The sequence below is a fragment of the Zonotrichia leucophrys genome, chromosome 3, assembly GCF_028769735.1.
Source record: "Zonotrichia leucophrys gambelii isolate GWCS_2022_RI chromosome 3, RI_Zleu_2.0, whole genome shotgun sequence".
Taxonomy (NCBI): domain Eukaryota; kingdom Metazoa; phylum Chordata; class Aves; order Passeriformes; family Passerellidae; genus Zonotrichia; species Zonotrichia leucophrys.
The window spans coordinates 38,991,572-39,012,225 of NC_088172.1; the positions used below are offsets into that span (position 1 = coordinate 38,991,572).

The 20,654-nt window shown below is 38.5% G+C and overlaps 1 protein-coding gene across 1 annotated transcript in view; it reads left to right on the forward strand.

The window, feature by feature from the left end:
- Positions 1 to 15,330, forward strand: part of SLC16A10 (solute carrier family 16 member 10) — a 61,518-nt gene extending 46,188 nt beyond the window's left edge. Inside the window, exons 4-6 of the mRNA XM_064707895.1 lie at positions 10,987 to 11,130; positions 12,635 to 12,863; positions 14,111 to 15,330. Coding sequence (XP_064563965.1) covers positions 10,987 to 11,130; positions 12,635 to 12,863; positions 14,111 to 14,346 — 609 coding nt within the window. The 3' untranslated portion in view covers positions 14,347 to 15,330. The remainder of the gene's footprint in view (positions 1 to 10,986; positions 11,131 to 12,634; positions 12,864 to 14,110) is intronic.
- The last annotated feature ends 5,324 nt before the right edge of the window (positions 15,331 to 20,654 follow it).

The following is a 20,654-nucleotide window of genomic DNA, read 5'->3' on the forward strand; positions in this document are numbered from 1 at the left end:
TTGTTAAAGAACAAACCAATAAGTCATAAGATTACTAAATCAAATGGTTGTTATTCCTCTCAATTTTAAAATCAGTCCTAACTAGTGACTGAGATTTTCTTGCTTAGGTGCCTCTCTAAAAGAGGCAGACAGACAAGTAAAATCCTTGCTTAGTCTATTTTGGTTCAAATTGTGAATTCATAGCAGCAATCTGTAGAATCAGTGGAAAATGCTCTTTTCAAGTGTTTTTACTAAGGACTGTCTCACGAGTAAATGAAGTATATCTGAAAGAAAGTATACCTAGTCTCTGTGCCACTTGTCCTGTGCTTGTTTTGATAATAAATAGAGAACTTCTGTTTTTCAGCAGTCCGATGTTAAGGGCTTGTTGTTGTTCTCTTACCCTTCAAAAAGTATTTACTCAATCAGTATCATGCATCCTTAATTCTTAGGAGCTTGTTAGGTCATTTCTGTTAAAATTTGATACAAGGTCACATGCTCAGTAGCTTACAAGATGTGTTTGCCTTTTGTGCTTTATTTAGCAGGGTGAAAAGAAATACTGCTTAAAATGGATGTTGTCACTGCCTGGTCTTCTCTAAACAGTGACTGAGGTCATTACCACTTTTCAGCATGAATTTAGGAAAATATTAATTATGACACACTTACAAAAAGGGACCCAATATTGTGTAATTTTGATGTAGCAATATTCAGCCACTGTGAGGAATACTGCTAGGACTGATAATACCATCTTAATACTTTGAGTGTTTCAGTCCTGTACTAATTTGTCTTGGAGTGTTTACAAGTATGGTTTGATTTAGCAGTTACTTTTATTAAATGCCTCTTGCTAATGATAGATCCTGCCTTATTTATAGTATTTGATACCTTGCAGGATGAAAAACTGAATGTAACAACCAAGTAGTTGGAAAAAAAAAGTGCACATATTTGTTATGTGTTCTACTTTTAAAAAAGGCATCTGGATAGTAGATAATGCAATGAAAATGTGTCTTGATAAAGTTTACCTTTTAAAGTTTAAATATTTGTTATGAAGAAATACTCCTAAAGAATTACTAGATATGTTTGAAAATAAGGCTTGTGGTTTAAATATGGCTTCAGGCTTGTATACAAAGCTACCCATTAATTGATATGCAGTGTGAAAGTTCCCATGACAGTGACTGTCCTTTTAAAACTTCAGAGTAACTCAGGAAAAGATTTCAGTACTTCTCACCTTGCTTTGCTGCCTGTTTCTTAATTTACTGTGTAGATCTGGCTTTTCCTTTTGATGCTTATCCATGCCCATATTCCACAATGGGTACATGCATATGTAGAGATTTCTGGTTAGCAGTAGCTATGTGGAGTACATGTGTTCTCTGTCTGTTTGCTTCATGTTTAAGAGATGAAAAAATGGTTTGTGTCTGACCATTTTTTCTAACAACTTTCTTAGAAGACTGTCTTGGTAGACAAGTACTGGATTTAATGTCCTCGATAGATGGATGCTGAAGATTCATTGCCTCTCTGAAATCTGCATGTGCCAGGAATAGGCTCATCTAGACCTCCAGAGAACGGGGAAGTGAGATTGCAGACCTAATGCTCAGGGGGGAAAAAGGTAGATACTTCTGCTGAGAAACAAAGCATCACCTTGGACTCTGCTCTAAGATTCTTGGAAAAGAAAATACATCTCAGAAATGAAAAGTAAAGATGCTTCCAAGCGATTTTATTCACGGGAGAATCGTGAAGCTGGTTAGAGTAGGTTAGTCAAAAGGACTTTTTCATGCATATAAACAAACTCATTTTCTTGGCTGCATCACAAAATCAGGCAACTTGGATAAATATTAGTCTGTCCTCTGGGTGGCTGTGTCTGTCTCCAGATCTTGTGTTTGTCACTTTGAAGTTGCTGAGTCTAGTGCCATGACCACAGTGTCTGTCCTTGGACAAAAAGACAGTGCTCTCTGCTGGTCTGTTTCCTATCTTTTGCTGGAGCATTCATTTTGTTCCTGCTCTTTAGATAAGAAAAGTAGTCTTTTCACTTTAGAAACATAATTAACAGGAGGACTTGCTGATATGGATTAGAGCTGATGCAGACCTTTTTTGCCAGATTTGATTCCTCCCCCCCCCCTTCTGATCTGTAGTGTAAGTTCTGTGTCTTTTGTGTGATTTATCTGTTCTATAACTACCTTATCACCTTGGAGTATCTTTTTAAATCGAGCCTTGAGGATGACTTGGCCTTCAGCTCTGTTCTTTATGAGCCACCTAGTTTTGGATAAATGGTTGCCCATGTCTCATTCTCTATCAGTGATGTGCCTTGTTTTTGTTAATAAGAGATCAGATTCCGCTGTGCAAATTCAGTGTGTTTGAACCTTTGCTCCCTAAAATATGTGCCAATAAAAACTGTTGTCTTGTGCAATCAGCTTGGAGAAAAGAAGAGCCAAGTTCTTGTGAGATCCTCTGTAGTTACAGCTTTCATAAGAACTTGTCTGAAAATCTTGCCCTGTAATTTGCAAGCTGTATTTACTTCCATATACTCTGGAAGTTTCTAAAACTTATTCGGGACAACACATTCTATCTATTCTGCCTGTTAAGAAAAATGGACATTTTCCACTTGTAAACTGCTCCCTCCCCAGGCAAAAGCTGTGAGTTGTTAGGAAGAATTATACTGGAAAAATATAAAGGGAGTATAGAAACCACCTAAGACTCTTCAGGTAGTTCTGAGCTGCTGTGTTGGGATGGTGTATGATAGTCAGGATGAATCTCACTGCACTGTTTGATGTCCTGCCCAGCAAGAGCCTAATCATCTTCTGTAACATTTCTTACAAATATTTCTGTAACTCTTCAAGCCTCCCCTAAGGAGAGAACGCACTGATGTTGTGTTCCCTGAATGTTGTTAGCTATGACATCTCTAAATTACATCTCCTCACTTGAGAAATGAGTGTTTTAGCTTCAGCCCTTGTCCACAGACAGTGGCAGTGGCTCTGTGTCCTCTGCTGTGGGAGACTTGCCCAGGGAGCCACAGTAGAAAGGATTTACCTTGCATTATGTGAAGCTGTTCAAGTTTTGTATTGTGTGTAATGTCCTGATCCTACACCTCTCTCCTCCCTTTAATTCTTATGCCCCTGGGTTCTACAGTGGAGACAAATGGAAGCACAGAAATAAATGTTTTCCTCTCTGTTTGAGGGCAGAGCATGTTGAAGAGTCAGGTGAATACTCTAAGGACTCCAGTAACCAAAAATCTCTAAACTTTCATGTACAAAGTCTGCATGCCCACAGTAAAGTGCATACACATAACACATCTTGTAAGGCAGTAACACATCAGTTCTTGTAAGGTAAGTACTGTCTGTTTTTTGAACCACCTGTATTATGTTATAAATTTGCTACTTTTAGAATGTTGTGTAAAGTAATGCTGAATATCCAATGGATGTGTCTGGATTTTTTTTTATTCAAACTGGAAAAAACTAGCCTCCATCACTCCATTCACTTGCTTTTATGGGCTGCTGTTCAAGAAACCTCTTTATTTCTTCAGATCTTCTACATCAGTCATTTGTCTGAAGTCTACCACATCTTTTCTTTCCCAGAATCTGCTGTTAGTCTTGTAATAGTAGGAAAGTATCTTTTAAATTATGTCCAGTACTAACCATAACTGTGTCAAACAGATTTCTCTATACTGTAGATATTCTAAAAAAGCTAAAACTAGGTATAGCTGCCAGTTTTAGCATTATTACCTTTCTCATCCACTTAATCTATCATATTTCTTTCTCCAATGGAAGACTAACAAGACACTGGTTTTGTAAAAGTCTGATGTAATTATTAAGCAGATGTCTCCGAGACCCAAAATCTTCAGTGGCTCCCTGTGCTTTACTTGCTTTTCTAATCTTTGCATTTATCTCCCTTCAGATCTCAACATCTGCTGCAGTTTGACTGCCCAGGTTAGTGAAATTTTCCCCCTTTATCCCACTTCTATTTTCCCATTTCTGTCATTATCCTGTGTACCCATTTCTTTTCCAATATTTCTCAATGTTGACCTGGAAGCATTTATTCTTGGTTAGATCATCCACTTTGGACATTGGGGTGGGTGGTGGGAAACGAAACAAATTATTTCCTACTTTATATTTGTGAATTGCTATTGAAAGCATATTTTAGATATGTTTGTCAAATAAGTACTGAAGACAAATAATATTTGAAAATATACAGAAAGAACAGAAACAAACAAGAATAAACCAAAGGTTTTCTGGGCTATTTTTTAGAATTAAAAGTAAATTAAATTAAAAAAAAAAGGCAGCAGGTATGCTCAGGTGCAAACTATGTGGTGACCCTGAAGACAAAGGAGTCTTCCTCAGGTCTGTGCAATACTGGCAGGTTGAAAGGTCTGAGTTTCATTGTGATTTCCTTTGTATCTGTCTCTAACAGCACACTACTTCATGTACTCTGGCATAGTACAAACTATTCTAATAACAGATGGAGTGTATAATTCAAAGTCAGAGTAAATTGTGTGGGGTTTTTTTTTTTTTTTTAGTTTTAATGCTCTTTTAATGGCAAACTCAAAATCTTGTCTTTGGACTCTTGAAGCATCTTGACTTGAACTGAGCTCTTGAAACTTCATGTGCCCAGAAGCCTGAGATCACAGCTGGTTTTGCCCTGCTGTGCTCATACAAAGTAACAAACACTCATTGCCAAATTGCTTCTCTCATATACAGACCACCTTTTGTGTCCAGTTCCTGCTCCAGGAAGAGCTGTATGGAAAACATTTTCCCTTTTATGTCCAATTCAGACCTGTGAATATCTCACCGTGTGTTTTGAATCTTCTGTTAAGGAGATCTCAGAACATTGCTCTTTCTATTTGATTGTAGTAATTGTCAAGCTCTGAGCTATTTTCCAGGTTCTTTTCTGATGATTGGGTTAATTTTTTCATTACTACTGAGCGGAATATTTTCTAGAAAAGGGAAAAGTGGTTTTGGATTGCTCTAGGAAGGGGGGGGGGGAAAGGAGGGAGCATAAATGTCTGTATCCTGAGTAAGGAGTGTATCTCTGTATAAGGAGGAGAGACTATCATTGTCATCTTTTCCTTAGGACTTAAATGAAAATTGGACTACTTGATTCAATTTCAATTCAAGGCCCTGATCCACTAGATACTTGGCAGTGTATTTAGGACTGTCTTGAAGAATTGACACAATTAAAAGCTTTCTTCTGTTCCCCAGTAGAATGAGTCAGGTGCTTCACCCAGGTTTGTGAAAGCTGAGGGAATTATGACCATGTCCACAAGGACATCTCTAATCCTGAAGTGCTGTGGATGCCCTGGGAATAGTGTGGTGCTTGAACAGAGGTTTGAGGATCTGTTTGGATTTTACTTGCCTAGGTCCAATGGTTTAAGGAGTCTAGTTTTGAGAGATGTGATATGAATAGCACAGATGCTGTTGCTGAGCAATGATGTCAATCTCTGTTAGGACATGACAGTAGCATTGTACAGGATTTGTACAGAATATCCTAATCCATTGCTTTGCTATTCCATAATTTCTTAATGATAGCATATCATATAATGTGCTTGGTTTTAATTGCATAAGTTGCAAACTAATAACATTTTATGACATTAGTAAATGCCACAAGGATTTGTTGGGGAGGTTTCTCACGAATGGGACTGCTGGGGTATGGTCTTTGAGCTTTTATTTGCAGCATCAGCCTCATTACATTGTTGAGACAATAGGAAGATGAGATTAGAGAAATTAGGGTGTGTTGTTTGTTTTCTTTTTCCCCCCACAAATTCCTGTTGGTCCTTAGTTTGTGATGTTACCTGTTAGAGGTTTTAAAATAGCTCTGCTGTTATTCTGGAAATTCAAATTAATGTGACTGACCTGTAACTCTCTAGGATGTTCTGATAGTAGCTGGTTTTGGACACAGTTGAGTTTTGAGAGTAAAGTAGGCCCTGGAAACACTGCTTTGGGCCACAAGAAATGGCTGGAACTAAGACTGTAAAATATAGATTGTAGTCACAAACAGGAATAAGTTAAAATAATGTTTTTAAAGGGTTTGATCCAATAATTTAACTCTCATCCCTTGTGGACATAACACTTAATTTTTTGTGGATCCCTGACTTTATTCTGCATCCTTGTGCTCAGTCACTGTGAGCTTCCAAAGATGTGTGCGTGCCTTATCTGCCTTGTTGCTGCTGCTCCCAAGCCACACCAAGCCACTGGTTTCCTTCACGTGCTCTTTAGGGTAACACTAACAGCTCTGAGATTTAAAAAAAAAAAATATATTATTACTATTTAAGGCATATGGCTTCAGCACTAGCTGTTTTTTGAAAAAAAAAAACCCCTCAAAATTATTTTAACTGTGTAATTGTAAGCCTTGAGTATTTTTGAATTTTTAACGCTTAGGGTTTTAATGTTAAATAGGCTTAACAGTTAACCTGTTAACTGTTGTGTTCAGTTTTACTTCAGAAATTCAGATTATGCTTGTTCTGAATCTTCATGATGTATGAATTATTGTGTTTAATCTGCTTTACTCAATGGAGTAAGAGAAAAGTTCACTGTTGGCATGCAATGAATCACCTTGTTTATTTAATTATTTCCTTGTTCTACAGATAATTTAAATTGACAAGAGATAAAAAGAGGTATTACCACTGCTGGGGCAAGTGTGTCAGCCGGAGTTTCTCAAAGATATGCGTATGCATATTTGTCATGTGAAGATACTGAGCTAAAGTAATATTTCATAGAAGTTATCTCAGAATAGTGGCAATCCCTTAAAAAATTGATCCAGGTTAGGTATTAGTAATGCTATTTCTGTCTCTTAACACGAAGATCATCTTTTCTGTAGAAGTGCAGGAGTTGCTGGCTCATTTTGCTGTTTTTTTGCTTACCAGTGAAAGTTTCTTTGGTGGAGTCTGGACTAGAAATGTATTTGCCTTAAATGATCTTCCTGGTGCCCTGTATCATATAAAGCTTGCTGGCAACCAAGTTTCTTTTTCTGTTTCTCACCCTCCTTACCCCCCATTTTTGTGGTGAGTCCATATGTTGGAGAATAAACAGTGACTTTCCAGAGTTAATTTATGCTCTGCTTCTTAGTGTTTTCTGGAACATCCAATTATCCAGGACAGCTCAATGCAAAGAAAGAGATCACCAGTCCTGGCTACAGCGTTGATCCAGCAGATGGGATGGCCAAGGTGCCACCTGGACCCTGTGTGGCTGCTTCTCTCTGGGCTGGAGATAACTAAATTGCATAGAAAGTGAGAAAGTTATGCACAGTCTGCTCTTGTAGACCTTCCTGGAAATGGGCTATGGGGTTTTAGGGCTTTTGGTGCTGATTCCACCCTACAGTCCATACTGGCTTCTCAACCTCATTCCTGCACTTGCACCGTTCCGTTACGCTTATCTCCAGGAGCCAGAACAAGGACATTTGTCCTGGAAAAGTGCTGCCCCACCTTTGTATGGCCCCCTTCTCCAGCCACACACTGTTCTTTTCCACAGTGTTATTGCCAACAATCCTTGGCTGTTTTTACCAGCAATCCTTGGTTGGCTCCGCAGCTATCTGGCTATCAGTGTTTGAGACATGCACATGAGCCTCCTTATCTTCTAGGCTTCTGCACCCCCTCTGCACTTCCAGACAACTTGATTTGGAGCAGTTAATAACATTTCTAGTACACAAATTGTACCAGCAGTACTCCCTAAACATTTCCTTTTATCCTTAGGCTTGTTTACAGTGAAAGTGTCAGACAGCAGGATTTGCACCAGTAATTGAAGAAAAAGGTGGTTTTAACGTGCTCAGGGTTTCCTAGGTTTTATGCTGCCATTGGCCATCTGTTTTAGTCAGAGAGACTATTGCACTTAGCTTACAAAAGCTTTGCTTGATTGAGAATCCCCAAAATGGAATATACATGGGAAGAAAGTGGTTTAGAATTAGAATTATTAGTAAGAATTATTTCTTACTAGTTCATAACCGCTTCTTTCAGATTCAGGCTCTTGGTGCTCAGGAAAAAAAGGAGCTACAGCTTTGCTGAGATGGATGTCTTTGATTCACTGTGTGAGTGTAGCTGAAATGCATGTGCAATGAAGGGGAGGGCTTAGAAAAACCTGGGTCTTGGCTGGTTGGAGAGAGGTCAACCAGAACTGTGTATCAGAAAGCATTGCAGCCACTACCAAGTGGCTGCTATGTCTTCTAATCTCATTCTAAAGTAATGAGAATTTGGGGAAGATCTGTGTGTGTCACCCTGATAGCAGAGAGCACAGGCATAAAGGAAAATGCTGATGCCAGGGATGCATTCACTTCTGGTCTTCGCTGTCTATATATCTTTATTTGGAAAACTGGATTGTATAAGGATAAATTATATTTTTAAATCATGAAGAAACCGTGCTGCTCTGGACTGTAGTTTTGCCTGAGCTAACCAGGTCTTTTCTACATTTGGAAAAATCAGACCTGCAATTCAGCATGCACACAGTCCTGAGTGAAGAAGCAGCTACATTACTGAGAACAGGCACAACACACTTTGAAATACTTTGGCCTTTGTGTGGCTGGGTCGCTATTTGACTGCTGTAGACAGTGCCTGGAGAGTTGTATAATCACAACCTGTATAGTTCTGCAATGAGGAGAGCATTGATGCCTTGAGAATATTCACAACTAATTGCTCATCGTGAGATTTTTGAGTAGTTCTAACAGCTAAAAAGCTGTGGAAATCTGAATCTTGCTGGAGCTACTTCATGAATATATTTAACCTAGTTACACTTACAGTACTGAATTAGTCCTGAATCACTGTATTTTCAGACAGTTAATACTGCTGCTGCTTATTTTGTGATGGTGCCACTGAAGATTGAATAAGCTGTGTAGCATCTGAGCATCAGCTCTGAGAGATCAGGCCAGGTGGCTCAGGGCTTTGTGCACTTAGTCCTGAAAAACCTTAAAGAAAGGAGACTGAACAAGCTCTCTGGACAGCCTATGCCACTGCCTTCCTGAGGAAAAATATCTCCTTATATCTAGTTGGAAGCTTTCTTCAAGATTATCGTGTGCTTAAGAGTAGGGGAAGAAAAAAAAAAAAAAAACAAACAAAGACAACAACAAAACAAAAAATAAACTCAGTTAACAAATAAAAGAAACCAGAAACTAATTTAGATTTTTTTAAATTTGGGATGAATAGTGGTTGTTTTCTTGCTTAAGGAGTTAATTGAATCAGTATTTTCCCTCCTTGGTGGAAGAGCGGCAGCATTTCACCCCCTGTGCTGCTTTGAGAAATCCAGTTACTTAGTTGCAGGTGCAGGGTTAATAGTTATCCAGATACAGAGCTTTACCTTGCCTCTTGAAAAGCCTCCAGGGAGTGGATGGATCAGGCCTGCTAATTAAACAATCCAGAGGCTGCAGAAACCTGGACGTGGAAGAGGTGACAAAAATTGCAAAGAACACCTTGGCTTCTCTTGCCAGCTGGGCCAGCAGATGTTGACAAGCACACAAAGGTAGAGGTGGGAAAACTGTCAGCTTTTCCTTTTCTCACCTTTGGCAGAAAGGGAGTAAGTAGAACAGCTTATCTTTTGTGTTTAAAAGTCATCTCAGATGAAAAATTTCATCAGATTCTGTTCAAATGTGTCTCACAAAGCAAAGGAAAAAACAGAAAGAGCAAGCAACATGTCTTCAATTTAAGTTAGAAGTTTTTCTTTAAAACTAGAATAAATCTTGTTTTTTCTTTCTTACAAAATCAATTATATTGGACAAAATAATATTAGATTTAATAGGCTTTCTGAGACATGTAAAAAAACTCCAACAGATTGTATATTTAAGAAAATTACTCTTACTCAGCAAGTCCTATTTTCTTGTTGGAAAAAACCAGCTCTGCTTGTATAGTAACATTCTGGCCAGGAAAGAATTCACACTATTTTGCTCTAGAAGTATTGGCTAAACCGGAAAATTTTCATTTTATAGATGAGAAATTAGGGCTTCTCTGGTTTGAAGCGATATCAGCCTGTGGTTACCTTGTCCCGCAAATGTTCTTACTACATCTTTACTGAAAATCAGTTTCTTCTGTTTGGTCTTTTACATCTCTGAACTTTAACTTGTTTTCATTTGTTTACTTTTCTTGTTCAAAACTGGATGAACATGGATATTGCAGGACTGTGCAAATGATTTCTACATCTTCTAGCGCCCATTTTGGCATAGCCACGCACGTTCCAAAAAGTGATAGTGAAAACAAATCTCTTGTGGATAATTTTCTGATCTTTGGGGATGATTAAAAATAAAAACAAAACCAAAACCCAAAAAAATCACAGCAAAAACCACAGATGAAAACCACTGTGGAAGTAGAGAGAATATAAAAAAATGCAAATCCATTGAGCCAGTCTATATATATATATATGTATGTATGTATTTTTTTTTTATTATGAGTTGAAAAGTTGGAATTACTGGCACTGGTAGTTCATCCTGTTGTGGTCCATGGTCCGTCGCTTTAGTTCTTCAGGCTGCAGTGGGTGATAAATCATTCTTCCAGTCTGCCCTGCTCGTTGCTGCTGAAGCTGCTCCCTCTGGTGGGAGCGCTCGCTGTTGTGGTTGGCACTGCAGCTGCTTCTGCCCCGCTTCCTCCTTGCCCCTGGACATCTTGGATGTTGGGATGGGACCTCCTGAAGGGCCTCTCCTGCTTGCACTGGCTTGTCTCCAGCTCTCTGCTTCTTGCTCCTGCCCTGAGCTATGTTGCAAGCTCGGTAGCCCGTGTGGCTTCTGTGTTACTTTGAATCTATCATCAATAAATTCAGAGTGGTTGGAGAGAACACTTCTCAGTTATCTTGGTGTTTTTTTTTTTTTTTTTAGTCCTTAATTAGACTGAGCCTTCCTGTTTTCCTGATTCAATTCATTGGTTGTGGATAAAGCAACAACACATTTCAGATTGTTTTTATTGTGTTGCACAAAATACTGCATTTTAAAATCTGTAAAAGCAGAGTAAATCAGATGACTGTAGCTGAATTTGTGACTGACAGATTAATTCTACTTGACTCAGGTTTGCCAAGGTCTATCTTTTTAATTCTAAAGCAAATTTATTTTCTTTTTAAACAGATGAATCATGTAAAAGAGAGATTTGGTGACAGCGTGCCAGAAGAAGTGCTTCTGCTGTGTCTGGGCATTACTTCAGGAGTTGGCAGATTGATCTTTGGCAGAGTTGCAGATTATATTCCTGGTGCAAAAAAAATCTATCTACAGGTATGTGTTTATTGTTTCTATATTTCTTCTGAACTGTGGATTGCGAAGGATTTGATTTTGGGTACTGTTAGTAAGTAAGCAGAATTAACTGATTGGAGATTCAAATTTGATAAGTTTCAAAACTCTAGGAAACTCAGTGTATGGCTTTTGATACTAGGAGCCTTTGGTTCAAAGTTTATGAATCTCTGATTTTTGTTGTTTTTTTTTTTTTTCATTTTCTCTGAGAAAAATCTCTTTCCTGCTGGCTGTTTTCAGCTGGGAATGAAAGAAATTGCTGTTCATTACCATGTGACTGAGAACCTTTGGGGATTCTCTAGATTCTGCTTTCTCCGTTTTATCCCAGATTATGATTTCATAATGGCTTTCCCCATATAGGGGAAAAAATTAAACCATGTTTCTCTAGTAAGGATTTTGGATCTCTTGATCTTTGACAGGCACTAATTTGGTGTCAGCTATGTTCTGTGCAAGTACACAGGGAAAGGCCATGGCAATACAAGTGGTGCATAGCTGAGGAGATTTTGCAGATGCAGTCCTGGCTTCCAGAAATGCTGAAGTTTGGGGAGGAAGGAGGATATACACTTCTTTCCCTGCACACTTTAAATGATTTTTTTTTTTTTTTACTACTAGCAGTGTTAGTGTGGCATTTTGTAAAAAGCTTTAATTTACTTCCATATTGGCAATTTCGAGGTGTTTTTCATTTGGTCTCTTAAAATGAATAGCAAGAGAGGCATCTAGTGGGGGTTGTCTGCACTGCATTATGGAAATAAAAAATTCTTGGGAAAGTATTACTGTTCTGCTGGAGTATTTATCATGGATAAATTTAGATTCTTTGATGTTTTATTACAGTTAGGTGGAACATTGGTTTCCAGTGCTTACATATGGATGGTGCACAGGCAAAACTGTTACTGCTTTTATTTTCTTTTTAATTCTGCTTCATTTTGCTGAAAGACAGTTTTATTCCTTTAATCTGAAACAAATAAATAATCTAAGATTATATTAGAAAGTCTTTTTAAGTATGCATGACTACAGCAGTACATCAGGATACTTTTTTTTAATGGAGAAATTAAGTGTTTTCACTTCTGTTGAATATAAGCACCCTGAAATAACTACTCATAATGCAGATATTTTTACTTACAACAGCGAGGAGTCTAATTGCAGTATTCCAGCTATCTTAACCTTTTAATATTTCTGCGACTTATTTCTCAAAAACAATTAGTGCATAAGAAATGTCCTTGCACAATCATTGTAGGATAGTGGATTACAATTGCATTTTCAAAGCTTGTGAAATGGGTGGTGGAATTTCTTTGCCTGTCATGAGTGATATGTTTGTTTTATCTTAATATGTAACTTCTGACGGTGGTAATCCATGGAGACTGATTATTTTAAAGTAAATACAGGCAGGCAGTCTAATTCACTGCAAATGCAAGGAGGTTCATCTGATCCCTTAGGATTTGCAAATTTGATGCAATGCATTTTTATTTTTTTTTGCCTTGTCCATATTTAGGTGGCCTCATTCTTTTTTATTGGGCTGATGTCTATGATGATTCCACTGTGCAATGTCTTTGGAGCTCTCGTTGCTGTCTGTCTCCTCATGGGCCTGTTTGATGGGTGCTTCATTTGCATTATGGCTCCTATTGCCTTCGAGCTCGTTGGGGCTCAGGACGTCTCCCAGGCCATCGGGTTCCTGCTTGGACTCATGTCAGTGCCTATGACAGTTGGTCCGCCCGTTGCAGGTGAGTGTAGGCAGGGTTTGTGGCTGTAAATGTGTTTCTGTGTTTGCATGACTTTAGAGAAACACTTTGGCCATGTTTCCCATTCCTGCATCACGTGCAGAGCTTTGACATCAGAGGTTTTCTCTGTGTGTGCTTGAGAAGGTAAAGGAAATTTACATGCTGCTTGAGAGTTGTTAACTTACTGCACTCTTCAAAGTTTGCTCAGTCTTCTTCATTGTATGCAGGTGTAAAACATTCCTCATAAGAAAGATAGATGGGTTTCCAGTTGGATGTAGGACCTGACATTTTCCAGTTTGTACAAGGGACAGCCTATTGGTTGCTTGTGTTACAGAGGGCCTCCAAATTAAAACCTTAAAATTAACTGGATTCCAAAATTTGCTCATGTTAAAACCATTGTGAGGCTAAAGGCTCAAGTCACTTTAATTTCTCCTCATAAGTAGAAATATATATCTATAAATAAATATAAATATAAAATTATAATTATTAATATATTAAGTGGCTTTATTCATCCTTTGTTGGGAGACTGACAAAGTACAGGTTTTGAAGATGAAAACTTAAGTTCTTGGGAGGTAGAAATAGCTAGAAGTGTATTCTTCACCACTGATGATTTTCAGTGGTAATTTACCCTGAGGTTTGGTGAGTGAAAGGTACTTCATAAGATGTAATCAAACTATGCAGCATTATAAAGGACAAAATTTTAATGATAGAACAGCACAGACTTGGTGCTTCCTACTATCACAGCTATTAGTACTTAAATAGAGTTTGACTAATGGGAGGAATTTGGAGAGAACAATTAGAGTGAATTATTGGGAAACACACTTCTTACTAAGAGGCCACAAGGAATGCAATATATGGAGTATGTCTAGAATTAGAAGAATGGACACATTGATCAAAGGTAGCTGTTTCCAAAAGGAGGGAGAATTTCTCTAAGTCATGGCAAGATACAGGTGCTGGAGAAGCTCAAACGAGCAACTTTCACATAGGAAAGATGGTGCATGTTTTCAGTGGATGGTAATTAAGCAATTTTTAACTGGTTGAGGGGTGACATACTGAGCTCTTCATTACTGCTCCAAGTCAACTCTGGAATACCTTTCTACCTCCATGTATTCCCCTGTTTGGCCATCAGGTTGTCAGTTCTAGTGGTTATAATCTGTGCCAGCTCTTGGGTTCCTGAGCCCAGAGCCATGGCCTGTTTTCTGCAGATTCCTGAGGCCCCTTTATTTATGATGGTGACTTTCTATTCCCAGGTTTGCTGCGGGACAAGCTTGGCACCTACGACGTGGCGTTTTACCTGGCTGGAGTCCCTCCCCTCATTGGAGGAGCGATCCTGTGCTTCATCCCCTGGGTCCACGAGCGGCAGAAGTTGAAAGCGAGAGCAAAACCTGTTGATGGAGAAACTACTGAGAAAATGCTGGAAAATGAAAGCACTTTGGTGTCGGACACGACAGAAAAGCCAGCCAAAGAACTGGATTCTGGCTTTTGATGCTTTTTTTCTTTTCCCTATACCATCCTGACCTCATCCTACAGAAACCAGATTTTAACTTGTTGGCTGAAGATATTGAAGTCTTGAACTATTGCTCAAATTGCAGAACTGCTACAAGAATCTTTTATACCATTGAACTTTTTTGACAAGTCTTTGAATTTGATTTCAAGCCACATTTTCAAGGTATTTGAAGTTTTGTAGCTTTAGTGTGTACGTGCGTAGTGATTGTGTGTGAAGAGAATATTTTTCTAATCCATCAGAACTGATTTCTGGAAATGTGAAAGCTGTTTTTCCTTCACTGACCCAGGGTTCTTCTATGATGTCTATGATCCATCCTCTGCAGGTGTGCCCCTGGGTGTTTATACTGGATAATGTAGTAGCTCTTATGACTGATCTGTTTTATTGAAATTTATCATGCTGTTTACAGTCTTCTGTAATTCTCTATCATGAACACAAATATGCATCTTTTTGCTGAAATGATTGTTTCATTAGAAAGCTAAATTATTATACAACTGTTGAAACACTCACTTGTGTTTGCATTCACCTGTCACAGTAGCCCAAAGAACATTAAGGATGGCATTTTTGATGGGCTCAGGTTTTGAATGTGTCCAAACCAAGCTCCAAGTGCAAACACATTCAGAAGTTAAGCTGCTGAATAATAGATTTTTTTATTGTTGCTATTATTATTGTTATTATTATTATTATTATTTGGTGAAGGCAATACCCTTAAGATGTATGTTTATAAATCTTTTTTCAGGCAAACCTCAGAGTAGTGGATAGTTTTGAAAGTGTACTGACTAATTCTTTGGAGCAGTATTGTGAATTAGACTAAATTTCAAATTATTCTGTTGTACTTCTTAGGATTTCTTTTTTTGTTGTTCATAAAACCAAGACAGCTTTAAAGGATACATTCTAAGTGCAATACCAAGTTGTTTTTAATGTGGAAATATACATGAGCTATTAAAACAACATTGAGCAATTCAAGATTTTTGCACTATCTGAACATGCAGGTTTATTACAGGTCTTTATAGCTGTGCTCAACTGCCTGTAGATTATATGGCTCCATATGTTTTTCAAATATAAAGAAATGCCTTTGCATGTCCTATTTCTTTCTTAACACCCTAAACTAATAGCCCCATTGCTTATGTATCCTTAGGTATCATGCACTGTTTGTCAAGCAAGTAACCTCTTTTTCTGAAAAATGCTTGAAAGTATAATACTTTGAGATGAAAACACTGCTTTTCAGTTTATCATAAAACACTTCTAAGCATACTGCTTATCTACAGATATGGTTCAGCAATCACTGGAATACTTAATTTTTTATTTCAGGTCCATTTGATACCAATAATTTTTGTTGCTTCTTTAAAAACTGTCATAGCAGAGAGTAAACTAAATGTGATCTGGGCAAAATGCATATTATTCAAGTGCTTTGTTTAATTAGTAACTGTTCTTTACATAAACCATGGAGGCATCCTGTTTGGGATTTTCTTTATGAGAGCCTTTAGTATCTTTTTTTTGTTTTTTTCATTCTTCTTATTCCAGTGTTGTAGTAAATTGCTCAGAAAACCCATATAAAACAGCAATACTATTGCATTTAATGTTTACATCTAGCAACCGACAGAAGTTCTTTAAATATAATCATGCAAAGCATTGTAATTATTGTAGACCAAAGCTCAGGCATTTTTTATATTGCAGAATTTCAAACCCTACTTTGCAAGAGTGAGGTCTAAAAGAATTGAAAATTAAAATGTGAGAGAGACATATGTGGAGGGACTTGGAGGTGGTTGTGGGGAGGGGGGGAAAACCAGTCTGGAAAACCAAGGTCCCTTCAGGTTCACTGGGACTTGTGCTTTGGCACATTGCAAGTACTTCTGAAACTGTCATTGAAATATGCATAGTAGTGTTAATTAAAATTACTGCCTTCATTACAAAAGTGATGCTGACAGCCAATGCTGCTCTTGTCTGGAGTGTTCCTGTAGAACGTGATATTCAGTATTATTTTCCATTTGGGCAACACAGAAGGTGGTGTTGGCTAAGTGTGATATAAGACTCTCGTTTCCTGTTGTCCTGTTATGAAAAATTAGTGTTCATCATGGATCTTGCATTTCATGTGTTTTCTAGCCCTGAGTTTTATACCAAAAACAAAGCTGCTGCTTTTTTTATCACTGGTGCAATTTGAAAGGGTTGTGACCAGGTATCTTGGTGTAATTATGGCATCTTTCCAACTTTCTGCTCTGCATCTCTAAATTATCTGGGAGAGTATATAAAATAATTGTTGTAAAGATTTATAAATTACATGGAGATGGTATATCAATAGTATGGATCCAATATTGCCATGCTGTTTAAAAAAAAATAAATCCAAACTCTCATATTTACATAAAATTTATAAAAATCCCCAAACCAACAATCCAAAAAACTTGCAGAAATCGTGACCTCTGTGAGAAGGGTGCAATGACTTAATTGTTCAGGAGTGATTCCTGTGGTAGAACCACCTGGTGAGTGGGATGTTGGATGAGAGAGAAGCAGAGTTTGGGGGGAACGAAGCTCCGCTGGTGTGATGTTGGAATAACAAACCCATTTCTGATGCAGTGCCTGTTTTGCAACAATGCTAAAATGGGAAAGGCTCTTCAGAGAAGGTAAAGTAAATTGCTGTTTAAGAACTCTATTAGCAAGTTTTCTGTTAGTTTGTTTCTGTGGGGGAAATGTCCAGTAGCACATGCTCTTTTCTGGACAAAAGCATAAGGTATTTATGTCCTAAAGCTAGGTAAGATGAAAAACAAGTTCAGATTGTTTGTGCTGAGGCTGACCAACCACTGAGAAACTTATTGAGAGAGATACTAAATTCTGTATGCCCTGAGGTTTTAAAAATGAGGTTAGATGACTGTTTTAAGAAAACCCAACAAATAAATCCCCAGCAAACTAAAACATGAAAAACCCCACACAAATAGCAACTATTTTGTAAATTTATTTCAAAAAATATTTAATGTTGTAGTAGTGGAGAAAAGGACTGAATATTCAATTTTATTTTAACTGAATAAATGCAAATAAGATTTTGTAACAATTTATTTTTGCGTGTGAAAATCTATTCATGGGGAACCTGCTGAAATCTTACTTTGATGACCCAAATAATGCAAGCCTTAATCTGGTTAGGGTTAGATTCTAAAATTAAAATAGCAGCTTAATTCAAGAAGACCCTTAAATCACTCTGATCTATCCCTCTCTTGAGAACAGTTCATAGAGTACTTTCTATAAACATTGTTCTTGTATCCTATAAACAAAGTAATCATCTTTTCATTGAATGTTATCAGGGTAAATCTTCAGAAGAAAATGCATAGAAACGGGTTCATTTGAAGTGGCAGTGTGAAATTTCCAGTCCTATGTGATGCTGTCATTTAATACACCAGATCTTGAAACCAATACTAATTTTGAGCAAGGTTTTAATGGTTTCATACTTTTTCAGTAGGTATGAGATCCTTTTAATCTAAAGAAAACTGTTCAGCAAATAGTCTGAAATAATGGAAACCCTTTGGGTTCTTAATTACATCTCAGCTATGCAACAGGATCCAATGTGTAACTAGTGAAGTATTGATGGATTTGTCCTGGCTACATTTGGAGACCTGTACAAATCTCAGACCCAGACTTCAAATTATAATGTAGTTAGAATTTCCTGCATTCAGGTCTTCATCTGTTCAGCATTAGCCTTTAAATTATTTTTTCTAATTTTATTTCCAGTGAGAATTTATTGTCCCTGAAAATTTTCCCCATGAGTCAAAGATGCTGTAGCTGTTCCGTGGCCTTTCTTCAGGGTGTATTTGGCATCAGATGAGGCAGACAAGTGACACTGTTCTCCTTTGGCCCTTCATGCACTATGTGTGGGCACTTAATTCCCGCCTCCCTGCAGGGATACTGGATCGTCAGGCTGATGCCCACCACACTGGGAATGGGTGGTACTTCCCAGCCTTCTCTGGATGAAGCCTTGGAGCAGGCAGGTTTTGGAGGGCTGGGAGGTTGCATCACCCCTGTGGGAGGCAGCAGGTGATGCCATCTCACAGGTACCAGATGAGTGCTTTGATCACAGGCTCGTGGTGTCAAAAAGGGACGTGGCCATTGCAAAGCAAAGTGCCCTGCTCAGGTCCTTGCCTCGGGTGGTACATGCCAGAGGGACAGGAGGGGCTTCCTTGCAGCCCCAGAGGGTGTGTGTCAGGTTGGGGATCAGTGCCACCATCCTTGGGGTCGTCCATTCGGGTCAGCATACACGGCCGGGCTCTCCCTGTGCTGGCTCGGGGCATTCCCAGCCCTGCTGCTGGCACAGAGGCAGTGCCTGGGCTGGGGCCCACATTCCCCTCTGGAGAGCTGGAAGTGTTACACAAGCCAGAAAGGGACTCCCTGCTATTAGGAGAGTGTGTGTGTATCCATGAATACAATGTGTTTTGAGCAGGGCATGCAGGAGCAGTCTGCATCTCACTAGAGGAGGAGCAGTTCTGAACTGTGAGAGATGGCTGAGGAAGAAGTGATGATGCCTTTCTTTGCCTCCCTGTTGACAAGCACAGCACCAGTGGAGTTCCAGCCAGCCAGTGAGTTTCAAGTCATGTAAGCTCTGGCATATGTGCAGTATGCCTTCTAGCCTATACATAACTTGTGTCAACAGCTGTAATGTTTTGGAAGTGCATATGCTAAGATTAGAGTGATTTTATACTAAAATGTTTGCTAATATTGACAACACTGACATGTTTAAGTATCTTTATAGACATCATATTTTGTATGTTGTTTTTGATATTAAAGGGTATATACGTTTTGCTAGCCTTAACTCCAGTCTTTCAAGTTCTGCTTTGTTAGAAGGATAAGAAATTAATGTCTAATGTTTTTTGTGGTGCTAAAGTAACTGTGATCAGTCTCAAATTATTCAGAATAAAGATGGTAGTTTGTAATTGCCCCATTTGTTACTGCATGCATCATTTTTAGTCTTATTCTTGTGTAAAACTCGCCATTTTGAAATGTAATTTTGTTGCATTCTGATAATTATTGACTGTAGTGTGAAGACTTTTATACAAAAAGTCTTTACAGCTTTTGTTGCCACTGTGGTCTGACTGAAATGTCCCCATTACATTTGTTTCTACATTAATATATGGTGCAACCTGTTTTATTCTGATTGCACTGACAATCCATTATAAGACTAATGATTTAAAAACCTAAGCTAGCTACTGAGCTGCTTGTTTCTGAAAGTTTATCTTCTGTATTTTCCATTCTGGGTCTTAATAGGAAACTTGCAGAAGCAGTTGCATTTACAAAAGGCAGAAGGAAAATTGAAGGAGGGAGGGAAACTGGTACAGTAAGCTTGAGTGGTGGTTCAAAATAATTCTGATTTTTGCTTCATGAACTGCCAGTGTAAGTCAGTGGGACCTTAATCCTTTACTGGCCTGCTATCAATTTCCCTTTGACTTACCTTGACTGTCCTTACCTTCCCTTGACTTACAGTTCATGAAACTTTTCCTCATTGACAGCTTCAGTAAGTCCCAAAAATTCATTCACCTTTCCTTTGTAGTAGAGCCAAATATTTATTTTCTTTAATAACTACATCTGATGATATGGGTGAAATATTCCCTTTTCACCTGGGGTTATTCCCTAGGCTGCTGCAGTTCAAATTAAGAATTGAAAAAGATGCCCAAAGCCTTTATAAGTGCCTGGGTGCTGTTGCCATTTGTACAGTCTCAATGTACAAGGCCTCTTTGTAAGTGTGTAAAACAACAGTGAGGAGAAGCCTGGGGGAGGCATTTCAAACCAGCCAAAATACCAACATCTAGAAATGTGGTTTGAGTTGTGTGTGACTACTGTTATTTTATAGTTGAAATTATTATTTTATCTGGAATTGTCTCTACTGCTGAGCAGAGCAGTCTGTCTGAGTATGAACAGAAGCTCAGCAGTTTTCTGCAGATACCTCACCGTGCCGACTCTGCACTCCTCCGAAGGTAGAACGTGGGATCGATCAGGTTTAGATATTATCTGGCAGTGTTACTTGTAGCAAGCAGCCACTCTCTTTTTTTTTTTTAATGGCTCAATGCGCCCCAGCTATCCCGAACACTTGCAACATGCTTGCCAGTGCCGGGAGAAACGGGAATGGGTTGCTCATCACTGTCCATGCGCTGCTATATCCCTGAATCTACTTGTTAGGGACACCTCGCAAAACAAAGCAGTGCGGTTTGGAATTCTCTCTCGAGTTGTTTGTTTGCTTGTGACACTTAAACTTAGCAAGTGCGGTGAAACTCGGAGCCTTTCTTGGAGGGAGCAGCAGCTCCGTGCCCGACAGGGAG